This window comes from Centruroides sculpturatus, unplaced genomic scaffold (assembly GCF_000671375.1).
Source record: "Centruroides sculpturatus isolate CEXI.00-Female unplaced genomic scaffold, Cexi_2.0 scaffold848, whole genome shotgun sequence".
In the NCBI taxonomy this organism is placed as follows: domain Eukaryota; kingdom Metazoa; phylum Arthropoda; class Arachnida; order Scorpiones; family Buthidae; genus Centruroides; species Centruroides sculpturatus.
This window is the reverse complement of record NW_019385079.1, coordinates 310,329-327,319: the sequence shown is the minus strand read 5'-3', so window position 1 is coordinate 327,319 and position 16,991 is coordinate 310,329. Positions and strand designations below refer to the sequence as shown.

At 30.8% G+C, this 16,991-nt stretch overlaps 2 protein-coding genes and 1 long non-coding RNA gene across 3 annotated transcripts in view; all 3 read right to left on the bottom strand.

Moving 5' to 3' along the window:
* Positions 1-1,778: 1,778 nt before the first annotated feature.
* On the bottom strand, positions 1,779-2,193 carry LOC111634344. The gene is made up of 2 exons (XR_002758188.1): positions 2,046-2,193; positions 1,779-1,979 (listed from the first exon to the last, which is right to left on the bottom strand). It is a non-coding gene; the product is annotated as an uncharacterized LOC111634344 (long non-coding RNA).
* Positions 2,194-2,222: 29 nt separating this feature from the next.
* The window catches only part of LOC111634334 (membrane-associated tyrosine- and threonine-specific cdc2-inhibitory kinase-like), a gene marked incomplete at its 3' end in the record, with an annotated part of 49,969 nt that continues 35,200 nt past the window's right edge, over positions 2,223-16,991 (bottom strand). The window contains exon 15 of the mRNA XM_023379088.1: positions 2,223-2,352. Coding sequence (XP_023234856.1) covers positions 2,223-2,352 — 130 coding nt within the window. The remainder of the gene's footprint in view (positions 2,353-16,991) is intronic.
* LOC111634341 (tigger transposable element-derived protein 4-like) lies at positions 9,330-13,917 on the bottom strand. Its single transcript, XM_023379097.1, has one exon. It carries the CDS (start codon positions 13,317-13,319, stop codon positions 11,583-11,585), a length of 1,737 nt encoding a protein of 578 aa, XP_023234865.1. The 5' UTR covers positions 13,320-13,917; the 3' UTR covers positions 9,330-11,582.

Sequence of the window (16,991 nt, the reverse complement as noted above, 5' to 3'; positions counted from 1 at the left end):
TGCTATCCACGTTATCGACCGTGTTAAAAAGAAACTCCCGTACGTGTTAATCATTTCGTTTGGTAAAAACAATGCGCTGTCAATACAAGACGAGTGTTGATTAGCGCTTTTCCTCGTTGAACTTATCTTACCACAGGCCACTACTACCGTAACGGACATCCGATAAAACTCAACCCCCTTAAAATCTTTATCACCTTATGAATGATAGATACCATAGGTAGAAACGAAACATACAAGAATTTTGAAATACTGTATAAAATTTAATGAAATAAATGAACGTCCACTGAAGTTCGACTCCCCTTGTTCGAGTGAGTGGTCGTAACTTCACTTCCCTTTCAGTGTGGCGTCGTTTATGGAAAGCCCCTTATAAGGAATTCGCTACATTCATAAAATTGAACAATATATCGCCATCTATTGACTGGTAATTACGCCAATTCGTTTTCAAATTTATGAAGCAAGAATTAATTGAGATCAACCACTGACGTTAACGTTATTTACATTTTTATTGGTTTTTACAAATTATTTGAGACATTTGATATATTCTGGTTTTATGAATAAAAAGACGAAAATTTACCCCGTTCTCGAAACAACAAATTTGCCGAAAAACTTATTTAAAAAGGTACCTTTCTAATCCCTCGACAAAGCTTTAAAAAATCATGTCTATTAATCAATAATTTATCTACTCAGTTTCTCTTTAAGCCCAACGCAATTATTCTAATACTCGCATGCTAAAATATAACCAATTAACTAAATCTTTCTTTAAATTTAAAAATTTTGATAAGAAAAGTAAATAAAAACGACGATTAACCTTTTCAAATGAAGCATTTTTCGGAGCAATGCATCGGCCCGGAAGGAATAAATCGATTTGCGTTCGATCTTACAAGTTACTTTAGCGTTCTTCAAACCGCAAAACATCCCTATATGTGAAAAATAAAACATTCTGTAGTTATATATAACCACTTCCCTAGTATTATGAAATCAATGATTTCAACTACGCGGGGAGATCTCTCCGAACGTCACACCTAACCTTGACCTAACATATAGCTAACCTTGAAGTTCAGGTACCTTCGTCTTTAATTAGATGCGTTAAAAATTGATTTTCTTCTGCTTATGTATATTTAAACACACACATTAACTACAGGGTCGAACGAGCTTACGTAACCTATTATTAACTATTAATACGGAGCTAGATCACCCCCGATACCAAAATGGACGAGCACCTGGTGGATAGTCGTGTTGCATGACTGTGGAAATGTAACATTCAAGGGCAGTGGAAGGTCAAATCGGTGGAATATGGAACATTGGATGTGGGACAAGGTCTGTTGACAGTGGGAAGTAGAGCTAGATAGCTCCGATTCTAGGGGGTGAAGGTTGTTTCAACCTTGAAGCCGTGAATTGCACAAACGTCATTTATTGATACTGACAAGCTTTTATTTTCACGTATTTACTCGTTACAGCTTTTAACAATTAATTTAATTAATTAATTAATCTTCTCCGTGTTAAAAAAATTATTTCTTTATTTTGACTGATAAGACTTACACTCTACATTTTAATTAAAAAATATACACTTTGGTTTATAATAATATCGCGATATTCGTTTGTGTAAAAGATTTAATAAGGTTAAATTATTATTTAACCTTTCAGCAATTGTAATTATTATTTTCTTAAGGCACAAGATAATAGGTCTTTTAAAAAAAGTTTTTTTTAAGAGTATTTAAAATTCTTATTATTTTAGTGCGTATGTCAGTCAAACCTCTGCGCTATTATTTAGAATCTATCTAAATCACAGTTGTAAAACGTTAATGTGTCTCACAAGCCTGCTTGGCTTCTGTCTGGCCAGATGCCGGAACAAATACAGCAAAAATTATTGTTGAAGACGACTATACAATTCCAAAGAATCATAATTTGATCAATTAAAAAAAAAGGCGTTTGACTAATCTGTACATAATTCATGTCTCCTCGGATGCTGCTTCGAAAACCTAAACATATTTTGTAATTAATTTTATTTTAAATAAAATTTTTGTTGTGAACAACATTCTACTTACGTTCATTAAATTTCTAGGTCCGATACTAAAATTTAAAACTTCTTCCTCGTCATTAAAAGAACTGTTCTCTCTGATTTTTTTTGCAGATCTTTCCATCATCTTTCTATAACTAGGACTAGCTAGAGGGAATTCATTCATTTTGTTCCTATATTTAAGAAAAATTATATATATATATATAACATCTGCTATACGTAGGAATGATGTGATATAATCCATTTCATAGGCAGAAACGGAAAAAGGAGTAGACACGTTAGGAGATGGCCTTTTAATCACGGCTGGAGTTGAATTTAAAAGTCTGCCATGAAAACTAAAAATATATTTAAATAATTGTTTAGATGTTTGATACACAGGACTTAATTTAATTTAACAATCTTTAAATACCATCCATAATTACAAAAAATTCAGATATGAATCACTGTCAATACACAATTATTTTCTTTATAATTTATTTTCCTTGTGTTAAGGCAATATAATAAGACATTATTGTAAATATGAAACAAAATTATTTTATATAAGTTTTGGCATATATTATTATTCAAATCATTTTCTGTACTTTTTAAAAATCATGGTCATCAAGTCATTAACACCTGTATTATTTAATCAAATAACTTGTCAATAATTTTCTGAACAAAGTCAATTTTATAACACTGCATTATTAGTATAGTATGAGCAAAAAACTTAATTCATTTTGTTATTTCTAACTATAGAAATAACAGAAGAGCTGTATATTATTTTCAATTTTATTATAATATTCTTAAAGTATAATTCCATTTTAATTACACCTTTTTGCTTTTAATTAAATTATAATAAAAGACTTGAGTATTTAAAAAAAACAGGAAAATTGCATTTACTAACTATTACTAAAACGTATTAAAAAATATATATTACTCTTTAAAATTAAAATATGACTAGAACAGAAAAAATTTATATCATAACTGGAAATATTAATTTTGAAAAAGAAATCATTTTAAAACTAGGCATTTACTCTAAATATGTTTAACAAAGTAATTTTCAAATAACATTTCATAAATACTCAAACTTAATATTGAAACATATCTTTAAAAATGAAAGTCTCTAAAAATAAAGAAACATTTATTATACTGTATATATATATATATATGCGCATAAAGACAAATATACAAACATTTGTCAAACATTATCTACATTTGTTATTCAATATAAAAGTAATACTTATAACATTGTGATTACTGTCCTCAAAAACAGTAAAAAATAATAATGAATTAAGGCATTTGTGGAGAATGGTTGAGGTACTGTACATATTGTGCCAATAATCCTTTCTTGTACAGGCATCATATCCACACTAAACAAGTCATGGAACATTAGTGCTTCACAATAGCACATAAATCACACTATAGAAGGCAGTCATACTAAACATATGTCAGTGAAGAAATTCTGAAACATATATAATGTTTGATTTATAAGTATGATTGCCTTCTATAGTGTGATTTGTGTGTGAAGCACTAATGTCCCATGACTTATGTATTGTGGGCATACATAACATGAATAGATATGGTACCATTACCATTTGATATCCTTAAGCCCAGTTTTGACATCCTTTTTTTTATAAAGTTAGTCATTGATTGATTATTATTTGCCCAATAGTTGCACTAACTTTACAAGACAAAATCTCAGAAGCAGTTAATTTAAAAATCATAAGTCATCTTCCTTATACAGATCCATGCATAGTAGAAGTGAGATTAATTTCCAGATTTTATGTATAAAATAATAAATGATGAAAATAATGGTTTAAGTATTTTAATAGATTACTTGCATCATAAATATTTTTATTCAAGTTCCTCCAAGAATTACTCATATCTTGTTTGATTTTATAAGTAAATAACTTATTTATATTTTATAAAATAATCTATAACAACTAATTAGATACCACGAAGTTGTTTTTCTGGCTATTATTTTTAGGACTATTCTATTGCTTTAAATGTCTTCCAATGTTAAGAAATCCCTATGCGCAAATAGGAGTTTTTGCCATCAAGCTGACTTAAAACACACTAACCACATTCAGATCTTGAATTTTTATTTTATGATTTTACTCCCAGTGCAAAATATTAGTATAAGTGTCCACGATAACTTTTTTAATAAGTATTACTGTACTTTTATTGCATTCTGTCATATTACTATATAATATAATTATTATTCTAAGCTTTATAATTTTATTTGAATGAATAATTTATGAATTTATTAGCATTCTATATAAGATAAGATTAAATAAGAGTATGCAGCATCAGAGTACAGATTTTAATTTTTTTACTTGTAGCAATATTGTTTCATTTTACACAGAATTTGTAAAGAAAATCTGAGTTTTTGTAAACTCAATGTTTCTTTACTCAATTTTAAAATTAAATCTTGTGATTTTAACAGCTAAGTGAAATTTTCAACCTTCTGAAATATTTTACACTTTGAAATAATGAGTTCTCAAATCTTTAAGCAGAAGTGATGATATTTGATTGTTGAAATTTAAGTTGCTTTATTAATTAGGTTTTGGTGGGATTTTTTGGAGCATGAAGTGTGCTGTGGACTTCGATGTTTTCTTCTTTTGAATTAAGACAGATGCATTCAAGAGTACACACTCACTCCTAGAGGTCTTGATGATGCATTCTTTTAGAAATCATTGAAAAAAATGTAAAGTTTAATTCATTTTATTTTTTCAGCTATAAAGATGTGAGGTTTTAAGAGAAAAAGCAATAGAAAACTATTTTTCACAAAAAGTTTCAAAGCTCAAAAAAGGATTGCACAAGGAGGAAGCATCCAGATAAACTTATCTGGAACCACAACAAACTCCTTTATAAATTATACAATCAAATTTTATAGAAATTTCATTAAAAATGTGATCGAGAATATTTCAACCTGAAACATGTTTGACTTTATGCCAAATAACTCTACAAACTAAAATGTCAAGCTTTTTTTATTATCATTTGTTTCCATACCAGTTCATCTCAAAAATTTTCTTTTAATGTACAGTGGACCTTGACATAAGTCAAGGTATCATTGTACATTAAAAGAAGAGAAAAACTTGTAAGCTGGGACACACGAGTGTCCCAGCTTACAAGTTTTTCAAGATATGAGCAGTCTCTTGGGCAATTTTTTGCTTTGAGTTGAGAGCTAAAATTCGGCTTACAAGCCAGCTTCAGATACCCCACCGCTAGTTGGCGCAGTGAATGCCACAGCAAATCATAGATTAAGGAAAAGATGGAAAACTACCAAAATTTTGTCAGTTTCATTACTCTTCCAATGTCTGACAGGCTAGCTTATAGAAAAACATGTGATTGAGTGATATAGGCATTAGTTCACTTGCATGTCATGTACGATGTAATCATCTCTCATTTCTCAAATTTTCCATCTTTTCTTTCTTTATCTATGCAGCAAATGCCACATCTGCAAAACTAGTTTATCGCAGTACATTCTATTGTGTTTTTATACAATATTCGTTATTTATAAGTACATTTTTCTTATTTAAAAACATGTAACAAAAAAATTGTAGTGTTTTGAGGGTCTGGAACAGATTAATGGCATTTCAATTCATTTCAATGGGGAAAATTGATTTGACATACAAGTAATTTGAGTTATAAGTTCTGTCGAGGAACAAATTAAACTCATAAGTCAAGCTACCACTACTGTATAATATTTTCCTAAACTGATACCAAAAAAACCCATAATTCCCTAATAATTGTTTAGCTTTGCCCTTTTCTTTAAATTAGCATTTGTCCACACCAAAAAATATGTTTCATAAAATATCAAATCATTTCATCAGGATAACTTACTATTCTTGATTCACCCAAATTTTCTGATTTGGAAAATCAGATTACAAGCACATGTATTAAATGTAATAGTAGTAAAATAAATTTATTTTAAGTGGAACAAGTGGGAAAGCTGTTTTCTCACTGGATTCTTATATATAAATATAACTTGTATAAATGAAATACTCAATAAGTGCTCAATAGTCTGATGAGAACTTATTCAAAATCCATTATATGTTTCAGCTTATTATAAGTGTTTCTGATTCTGTTGTGATTAATGGAGACACTATACAATATGGACCAATCATATGCTTTCTTATATACTATAAAATACTTCATGCATCACAAACAAAATATACCAACATATAGAACACAACAACATTCTCACAGAGTAACAAAAAAGGCTGTTATAGAAACTACATGGCATATATAGAACAATTACTCATAGATTTAATCATATCATATATAATGTGTCCAAAGTGTTACTGTGAAATGTAAAAGGCTTAAGTAAATATTTCTTTTGGTCAGTTCAAAGCATTTTTGGGTTAATGTATTGGTATTAATTTTTATTCATTTTTTATGTATCAACATTAATAAAATTTTGTGTTATATATTTACATATATTTGTATTTAAATGTATGGTTACTGCAACACAAAAGAGGGGTCTTAAAATGAAAGTTGGTTCAAAATGCATTTGACAATCTATGCAACCAATAAGACAAAGTTATAATTCTATTTTGATCATTGAATTGCAAGTGTATTTTCATACACATGCAAAGGTAAGATTGCAGAGTTAAAGAATTATTTAATATGAGGTTTCAGTTCTAATTAAAGTGAAGTTTTACATAAGTTATTACAGTTTCTCCTACACCAAATACTGGAACTGACCCCTAGCAATCGCAAAATCAGAAGTGAGGTGCTGAGACACAGAAGGCCAGATTCCTTGAGAGATTATCCAATCAGCAGTCTTCTAAAAGCTGTAGTCTAAAACCAGAACATCTGTGCAAGCAGTAATGCCATCTACTGCAAAGTGGAGACATGGGACATACAACTTGCAGGCCTTGTATGCAATGCTAAACATCTAAATTTATTATTATTACAAATTTCTCACTGCACAGTACCTTTTCACAGACCCTGTACAATAAGCACATAAACCTACTCATAGCATAATTGATTACAGGAATGCATGTGACAGCATCTACATATTACTGCATACACACCTATACAAAATACATACAATAAGTTTTTAGGAAACATAGTAAAATACTAGAACACAATACTACACAGACTTTACAACACATGTATTAAACAAACCAAATACATATAATGAGTCTCTTTAGCTGCTAGGTGCCCAAGCCTTAAGTCCACTTTGGGGTAAAATGTGTAATGGTAAGAATCTCTAGATTCATACCATTATGCATTTTTAATTTTTTTTAAAGACATTTGATAGATATTTCCAAAACACAAAATTTTTTGTTGACGACCCATATAAAAAGAATTGTAAAGAAAAAAATTCATAGAACTACTTATGAACTAAGAGTAAACAAACGTAATATGTAGCAGTTGTAATAATTTTTGGTAGTTCAGCATCAATTAAATTAAACATGATTGCCAATATCTTTATTATGTTTTGTTTAACTGACAATATACGTAGTACAATCCAAAAGTTCGGGGACTTGTCTTAAAATTCCTTACCTTAAAAAGTTTATATTGCCAATGCACAACCAAAGTAATCACCTTGGACAATGATACACTTTTGCCAGCACTCGTATAACTTCTGGAAGAACTGCTGGAAGCCATTTTTTGAAACCTCCCATAAGGCTCCCTGTGATGTTGCTCTCACCTCATCTGATGGCACAAAATGGCGTCCCTGCAAATGCTTTTTCATTAATGGAAACAAATAAAAATCACATGGGGCTAAGTCCGGTGAATAGGCAGGGTGTGGAAGCACATTAATTTGAGTTTTGGCGAGAAACTGTGTGACCATTTGGGACTGATGTGCAGGTGCGTTGTCATGCAGAAGGTACCAGTCTCCACTTTGCCAGATCTGTAGCTGTTTACAACAAATGGATTCCCTCAAATGACATAAAAATGTCTAGATAATGCTCCTTGTTTACTGTTCTTCCTTCAGGAATAAATTCTGAATGAACTATTCCTTCAGAATCAAAAAACACCTCCATTATGACTTTCTCTTTGCTCAGTGCATGTTAAGATCTTCCATTAAAATACGCTGGCAACTAGTCTTTGATAAGCGAGTAGCTGCAGCGATTTTTTCAAGGGTTTGGCGGTGATCTTTGAGAACACATTGAGAGACCAACTCAACATTTTCCTTGTTCCATGAAGTCGAAGGTCAGCCAGAGCGTTCATCATCTGACATCGCAGATTGATGAATGCTCTAGCTGACCTGGCCGAGAATCAATCTGCGATGGCAGATTGATTCTCAGTCCTCTTTAAAATACCAATGCCATTTGTACACCTTTCTTAGCAAGTTTAAAGTCTCCATAGGTGTTTTATCTAAATGCTGACAAAATTTAACGTTGCAGAGCTGTTCTTGAAACTCCAATTTTATTACATCGCAAAACAAAGGTAACTATCTCTGAAAGTAAACAACAGTGCTCACGGTTTGATCACGTGACATGGACGAAACCAACCTGAATACGTAGGAATGATGTGATATAATCCATTTCATATGCAGTAACTACAAATACATGCTTTTGTTGTCATACATTACTGCAGTCCCAAACTTGGATCGTACCACGTATTAACAGAAATATTTTGTTGTGAGATATTTTCTTATTTTTGCAGTATTATTTTCTCTGTGCATCACACTTGCAAGATCATTTTTCAATCTTTAATGGAGGTGTTTTCAAAAAACATGCTTAAAACAAAATTTAAAATTTTTTGCTTTTAATCCAAATCTAAATTAAAAAAATACCATGTTGCATTTAAAAGTTCAACTTTAGGCCTGAATAGCCCATTTTGGAAAATTGAGTATCACATTTGACAGTATATCTGATTTACTTATCAAAATTTTTGATGAAACTCACTTATGTTTACTTTAAAATGGTGTTTATGAGTAGTCTGGATCACATTGTGTATATGTAAGAGAGGAGAGTCAATGGAAAAACTTTTCTTAAAAGAATACATGAAAAATGTTGGAAACATCTGGTCTAGAGACCAATGTTCCCAACATTTTTCAAATGCAAAACACTTAATAGAATAAAAAGGAATCCAGGTGATTTTATCAAATATTACCTCATGGGTTCTGGTTCCATATTATGATAATATGGAACCAGAACCCATGAGGTAATATTTGTATTAAATGTTTATTTCAAGTGAACTGTTTAAATATACCAGGAAGGAATATTTTTAGGAAAGCTTCAGCTTCCTAACAAATCTAAGCACTATTCCAACCAAATTTGAACTTTCAGTTTTTGAGAATTGAAAAATATTTGAAATAACGCATTTTTCTTCTAATTTGTAAAAACCAATCCCACATATGTGGAGTATTAACCTTGCTTCCCAGATCAGCTAAAAGTGCTAATTTTTCACCCTTTCCTTATATTGAACTTCCTCCTTTATTCTTCTGTCCTATAAACAATTAAATCCTCCCAATTTCTTGTTTCCATCTGATGTCCAGTTCTATCAAGTCCTGTGCATTAATGATGTTTATATGCTTTTTTAATATGTAAATGAAAAATTGCTCCAGAATTCTTAACTTCTTTGTGTTATACCAGCTAAGTATTATTGTTTCTAACAAACTTCTTTATCTAGGGCCCCTCAATTAAAATTGTACCATTTGTGGGTTTCAGGTAATGGATTTGAAATGCTCTGACCCTGAGATTAACAGATCTGTAAATGTATCCTATGTAGAAAATTTGTTACTCCCTTTACTTAATCTAATTGCATAGGTTCCCAGATTTTTAACTTTTTCCACAACCTCTATCTGTTCTAATTATCTGTAAAATTGAAGATAATCTTTTAATCAATACTTGGATGTTAATTTTTTACTAACAGTGTTATCATCTCTACTATAGTTTCGCAATGCTTTATTGCATGTTATTGCTTTAACTTCTTTATTTCACTTATAGATTACCTTTTTTGTCTATCGGTTTGAATTTCAACAAGCTGTAACCAATCTCTATCAGTTTTTGCAGGACCCATGCATGCATCAATCATCAACTCAATTTCTTGTTTGTGTATCCAGGATAGATTGAGTGTGTGACTGTTGTTTTCAGTAGTGCCCTATAACTGCCAGTTTATGAGACATCTAATCCTTGAAGTACCAGTGAATATATGAGCCAATGCTACCTGGCTTTCTGTACACTTTTTGTAGCAAAAAAAGCAATATTGTACTACACTGTTATGTCCATAAAGTTTATCTGATAAACTTTTTTGATCCATTTTCAGAGTAATGCCCACTTTATTGCTGTTAATTGTCTTGAAGTGTCTTCTACTGAGCAATTGTTCCAAATTGTGATCAGATTATCAATGTATGAAATACAAAGGTTTATGATTACCTAAACAACCAGGTAATAAATACAAGAAACTACTATAAGCACATCATTAAAAGACAACAGTCACTGACATCATTTGTAGAAAATTCCACATCACACCGGATTGTAAACTTTTAACACAAATTGACTACTTACAATGAAGTAATCAAAAGATTGATAAACTATTTTACAGCCATGTACCATACTACAAATACACAGCTTAGATAATTGTAGAAAACAACACCCAATATACAATGACAAAGCCATATATTACATATGTGGCTTTGTTTTGTTTGTTTATAAATGTGATGTCTAGTCTGTTGCATTGCATTGTTTTATCTGTGATTATATAGCTGTTCCAAACACTCAACATACAAACTACATACATTAAACAAATTAGTAAAACTCAAAACTTTCCCATGAATTAATTAAAGCACCTGTGAAGAATGGATAAAATACTGATTGTGAAAATAATCCTTCCTTTCTTGCACTAGCATACCATATATATTGGTCTTAAAACATACAGCTTCACAAAAGCACCTACATCATACTACAGAAGACTTCCATACCAAACAAGAAATCCTTAAACATATACCATACTAATACTGTTTGTATGTATATATTAATATCTCCACATCAGAAATATCTAATCCCTACAGTGAACTGTCTCTCCACATTAGAATTTTATTTTATTTTTTAATTTTTTTAAATAAAAATATGCTTGCTGATTTCCCATTAAATATTATTTTAGATGAGATAGCTCATCAGTTTTGCTTGATTTAATGTATTTTTTTCTATCAAAACTTTTTTGCATAAGTAACATTTTTGGGAAAAAAATGAAGTAATAATTAAACAAAAAATAAAGTCTAATGTGGAGACAGTCTACTGTAGGGATTAGTTTTTCTCATGTCAAGACATACTTCACTAATAAACATACAAAAACAGCACAAACAAAACTTATTTCTGTAGTTATGTCTCGATTTTAATCCAGCATAGCACTTGTTTCCTACTTGGCATCAGTATGTATGCCAAATAGGAAACACTCAAACAATAATAATACCAAAATACAGTAGATTACTTATTGTAAATCATTTTGAAATTTGCAAATATTGATGATGCTAGCATACTTGATGATATCAGTTAAATATAGAAGGTTACAATTATCAGAAATTTGTTTTTATTGATTCTGATATTAAAAAAAAATATGCTAAAAACAATTAATAAATCATCAAATAATACATTACAATTATTACTAGAAATATAGTAATTCAAACAGTCTTGTTTGTCTGTTGTTTTTTCTGCAACAGTTCATTAATAAAAAGCTCATATTCATAATGTTTGTGAAATTCAGTAGCTCTGTGTTGCACACCACTACGAAGTACTCGAAGAGCTGCTCGCATCTGAGCATTTGTCGGAGGGTCCTCCACACTATATTCTTGCCGAATGGTTTCATTTTCGTCAGCTAATTCTTCAGCATCTTTATTAACACCTTGGCATATTCCTGACGTTATCATTTGAATTTCCTCATCAATAGCCAACCAATATTCAAATTCTTCTTTCGACATACCCTGCAAAGGTTTATCTATGATTTCTTCTTCAACAGACTCTTCTTTTGACATATGTTTTGGAAGTTTATCTACAATTTCTTCTTGAACAAAATCAGCTTTGTTTGCAGATGTTTCTGTACCCATTTTAAAAAATATAACTTTTTTGAAACAGTTTTCAATGGTTTGCTTAGATACTTGCTTCCAAGACATTGCCAGAAGATGTAGAGCATCAAGAAAAGAAATTCTTTTAGCAATATCATTTACATTCATTTTACTTTCAGTATCATCTAATTCTTCTAAAATTCTCGTATGTAATTCTCTTCTATAGTAAGCCTTTAGGTTACTTATAATTCCTTGACCACACGGCTGAATCAGCGATGCCGTGTTTGCAGGAAAGAAGATTATTTTAATGTTTTTTAAGGATGTATTTACAGACCTATGTGCCGTATAGTTATCTACTAACAAAACAATTTTTCGTTTCAGACACATATCCCATTTTACTAACCAGTTGTTAAAAATAGTAGTAGTCATCCAAGCATTTGCACTCGAGCGATAATCCACCGGCAAATGCTTTACATTCTTAAAACACAGAGATTTCATTTTTTTTCCAATCACCAAAAGCCTTCGTTTCTGACCTCGCATATTAGCGCAGCAGAGAACCGTAACGTGTTCCTTCAGCGAGTCCAATTTTCTGTCGCTTTCACGCTTAATCATGTAATCGTAATCGGGCATTGCACGAAAATAAAGCAGCATCTCATCCGCATTGTAAATATTCTCTGGTGCGTATTTAATGATAATTTTCGGCCACTCCATCTTACTCCACGTCTCGGCCGCCTCGAAATCGGCACTCTTTCCCCTGCCAGGAACGTGTCCGTACACGATATTCTCCCGTTTCTTCCACCGGCTAAACCAACCGTCCGTGGCAACAAAATCGTCCTTTCCCATTTCCTTGGCCAGCTCTTCCGCCTTTTGACGCATCAGAGGCCCGTTAACGGGCACATCTTTTTCACGAACGTTACTGAACCAATTCTTTAAAGCCAACTCGACCTGTCTATCTTTTCCGGTTCGATTTCTCTTACGAATTATGTTCTCATTTTTCTGTGCCAACATTTCGATACTTGCTCTGTTTTTCAAAATCTTGCATAAAAGTGGCTGCGAGATTTGTAACTGTCCGGCAGCCTTTCGTTGACTCATTTCTGGCAACTTGTCATAACGTTGTAAAATTTCTTGTTTTTCTTTGACAGACAAATCTTTGCGCTTGACAACTTGTTTAGCCATTATGCCGACGGACGTTGTAGGTTTTAAACACAGATTATCGTCAACAATTTGAACAACGGCAAATAACTGAAGCAAAACAATTCCAAAAATTTGAACCGAACTAATGCACGGCGAACAAATAACGATTAGAATTCGAGGCAAGTCCGATAGCACTAATTGATAACTAATGAATTTGCGCATGTTGCTGATAACACGGAGATACTTAAATGCCTATTTACCTGAAGATAATAAATTAGAATTCTGAATGAAGTCATTTCTATAAAATATAGTTTAGTCCCGATTGCCTTCGGTAGTTTAATCTAGTACCTCGGAGACTATTCACGTCCAAGTTGCGTTTTATTACAATTTTTACATAAACAATATTTAGTCAACATACACAAAAATAGTAATCGACAGTAAGACGCAAAAAAAAATTAAACTTTCTTCCAAATAGATAGTTACACGTTTTTAAATAAAATAGAGATGGCGCTTGAATCGACTTCTTCCACGTTGCCAGATGTTTCTAGCTTCTGTAGCCAAAACGTTCTAAAAAGTACTTAGAAGCCAACTCAAAAAAATTTTTTTTTAATAATTTGAGATTTGACGATAAAAATCATGAAACACACATTTCGTACTTTTCCAGCAATAAATCACAGAACTAACGTTTTCTGCCAAATTTACAGGCTTGAAGCAGGCATACAAATTGATTTGAACATAAGCATCCAAGACTCAAACTACATGCATAAAATGTAATTCACTGCTATGTCTAGAACAGTGTTTCTCAACCTCTAACGAATCGTCGCCCCCTTCAATAAAACTGTTACGTAGTATCGCCCCCTTCGCTACAAAATTCCGATGCCGAGGGACAAGGCTAACGCCAAATTCGTACTGCATCGAATAGACTAGTGACTAGTATAATGTTATTTGTTTAATTATCGTACGATATAACGAATAAAATATCGAATTATTCTTATATAATATAATATTTTACTGCCCCCGTTGAGAAACACTGGTCTAGAACATAATCATATGCAAAAAAATGGAACAAATAATCTCGCCAAGATGGACTATTGAAATTAATTTTCCTATTTAATATCCTAATTTTCCTAATATTCTTAACAGCTTCTAATTTTCTGCTATTCCATAGAAATTATCAAACAACAGTTATTTAATCTGAAAGTTGACAAAGATTTCATTAAACCAATATGTACATTTCGAGTACATCAATACCCTTCATCAGTTTGTTTTGGTTATAACAAAGAAAAAACAAACCAAGTGTTTTAATTTATTAAATTTATCATCCAAAATACCATATACAAGTAGAATTTCGTTCTATCGGGTCGTTAAAATCATCCGTTGTTCCGAGAAACCATAATATCGCAAACAATGGATTTTCTGCATACCCAGGACAATATCAGTAATTCAAAAATTATTTTTAACCCTTTACATGTAAAAACTAACTGTATTTTAAATTATTAGTCTCTTTATTCTATAGAAACACTTATGTTACAAGGTCTTATATTACGCCATACGTGTGGCACGACGAAGCTGACGGAAACTATATACTGTAAGCACAAAAAGAGGCAAATTACGTATGCACATTAGCACTTACTTGATTTTACTAGGTCGTCTTAAAAAAATTCGTCTATATTCTTTTTTTTATGCCGCTTTTCTGACTATTGAATACGACCGCCTGATATTCGCAATGTCAAGTACTGTACAGCACAGCCTATTCATTTACGATGAAACTCGTCAGGAAGGTCTTCACAAGGAAAAACCTGATGGCCTCGTTAAATTTCGGCACTACATTTGGGCCAGCGTCAGAATTTTTATTAGGTGGCTCCTTCCTCCTCAATCGCTGTTCGTTCAATTCTTCGAGTGCATCGACGAACTCTACCAATTCCCGAAAACACCCAAATATTAACTGAACGTAAAAAAAACGCTTTACAATAAATGGGTTTAGAAACAAATTCGGTATTTCGAGAAATCGTGGTTCCGCGATCCGTTAAAGAGAGATTCTGCTGGTACTGCTTTTAATTTGTTCTAATCAACTGTGCTGTGGTGTTTAGGCAATCTTTATTCATTATTATTATTGTTGTTTGCTTCTTGTCCCGTTTTATTATGACTACTAATTTGCTACTATTCCAAAAGTACTTATCAAACCACAACTATTTAAGTTGAAAGTTGACTAAGAATCTCTTTATATCCGAGAATACTTTGCCCATTTTTACTAATAATAAATAAACTATAAAACTGTGTGAAAAAAATAACACCAGTAGATTTGCCATTCTAGGATGAAATAAACGATGAAATAATTTAAGTAGCCAAAATATAGCCAATGAGCCCATTTTTTAGCCAAATTACAAAAACACAATATAGTAATAACCATATAAAAAACATGTTAATAAAACATTTGTATTTTTGAATCAAATAAATCCAAATTTAAATACATGAATATAAGAACTAAAATTATATTATATGAGAAATACATCTGTTATTCCTTTCAGGGTATTTTAATTATTAACAGAATAGTTTCCCTAGTCTTGTAATTCATAATAGATAACAATATTAAAATAAATGGACATAATACTTTTTTAAATTTTATTTCCATTTTGGCATTCTATATAATTATCTTATATATTTAATGCCAGAAATAATTTCTTTCCTTCTTCATAAAATTTTATTGTAATTTAAACTTGTTCTACTTAAATAATTAACTTAATAATTAACTTAAATAATTAACTAAAATAATTAGCTTACCTTTAATTATCAAACTATATTAAAAAAATTACATCCGTTTTCAAAGTACTGTAATATGATCATAAAATAAAAGACTTTAAACTACAATTACAATGTTCTTTAAACTTTACAGAACAAATTCAGACAGTTCTAATATATTTATATTATTCAAAATATAGTAGAATCCATTCATTGTAAATTTAATGTTATCAGAATTAACACATCCCTAAACAAGTTAAAATACACTTATAGAACTTAATTTATTATAATCAGAATATGGTTATAAATTTTTTTTATCTTCAGGTAAATAGAAAAAAAAAAAAAAGCTTATCAGTCTCAATATGTGGCAATAACCAATACCAATTGTGCATTATCAATCTTAACTAGAACATTAACTTGAGAACATTAATTATTAGAATTAACACATCCCTAAACAAGTTAAAATACACTTATAGAACTTAATTTATTATAATCAGAATATGGTTATAAATTTTTTTTATCTTCAGGTAAATAGAAAAAAAAAAAAAAGCTTATCAGTCTCAATATGTGGCAATAACCAATACCAATTGTGCATTATCAATCTTAACTAGAACATTAACTTGAGAACATTAATCATTTTAATCACTACTTGCCTACAATACAAAAGTTTAAATTTCTGGCATTTCAATTATATAGTGGTGTTAAAATGGTATTGGAAAACCAGCAACATTGGATAGTTAATTAATAACAACAACAATTAAAAATTTATCAATTTTTACATATCCCTTTAGGAGTAATTGTCAATCAACAAATTTTCCCATATTAATAATATATAGTCTTATTTACTTACCCACTTAATGTTATTGTTCAGTTATCATCATCAGTAAAGACAAGTATAAAATGATTACAATATCTAATACAGTAAAATTTGCTTAAAGTCAAGTTTACTTAACAGAACATTGAATAAAAAAGCAGTTCACTTAAAAAATCACTTTTCCAATTTTTTTCCTGTGTTTCACATGTAATGGCTCTGTTAACAGAGCACTAGATAGCAGAACAGCTACGTCCAATTTAAATAAGTACCATATTGACAGAATTTTTAGAGCAGAAGTCCACATAAGGGAGTATTATTCTAAAGAACATTTATATTTTTAA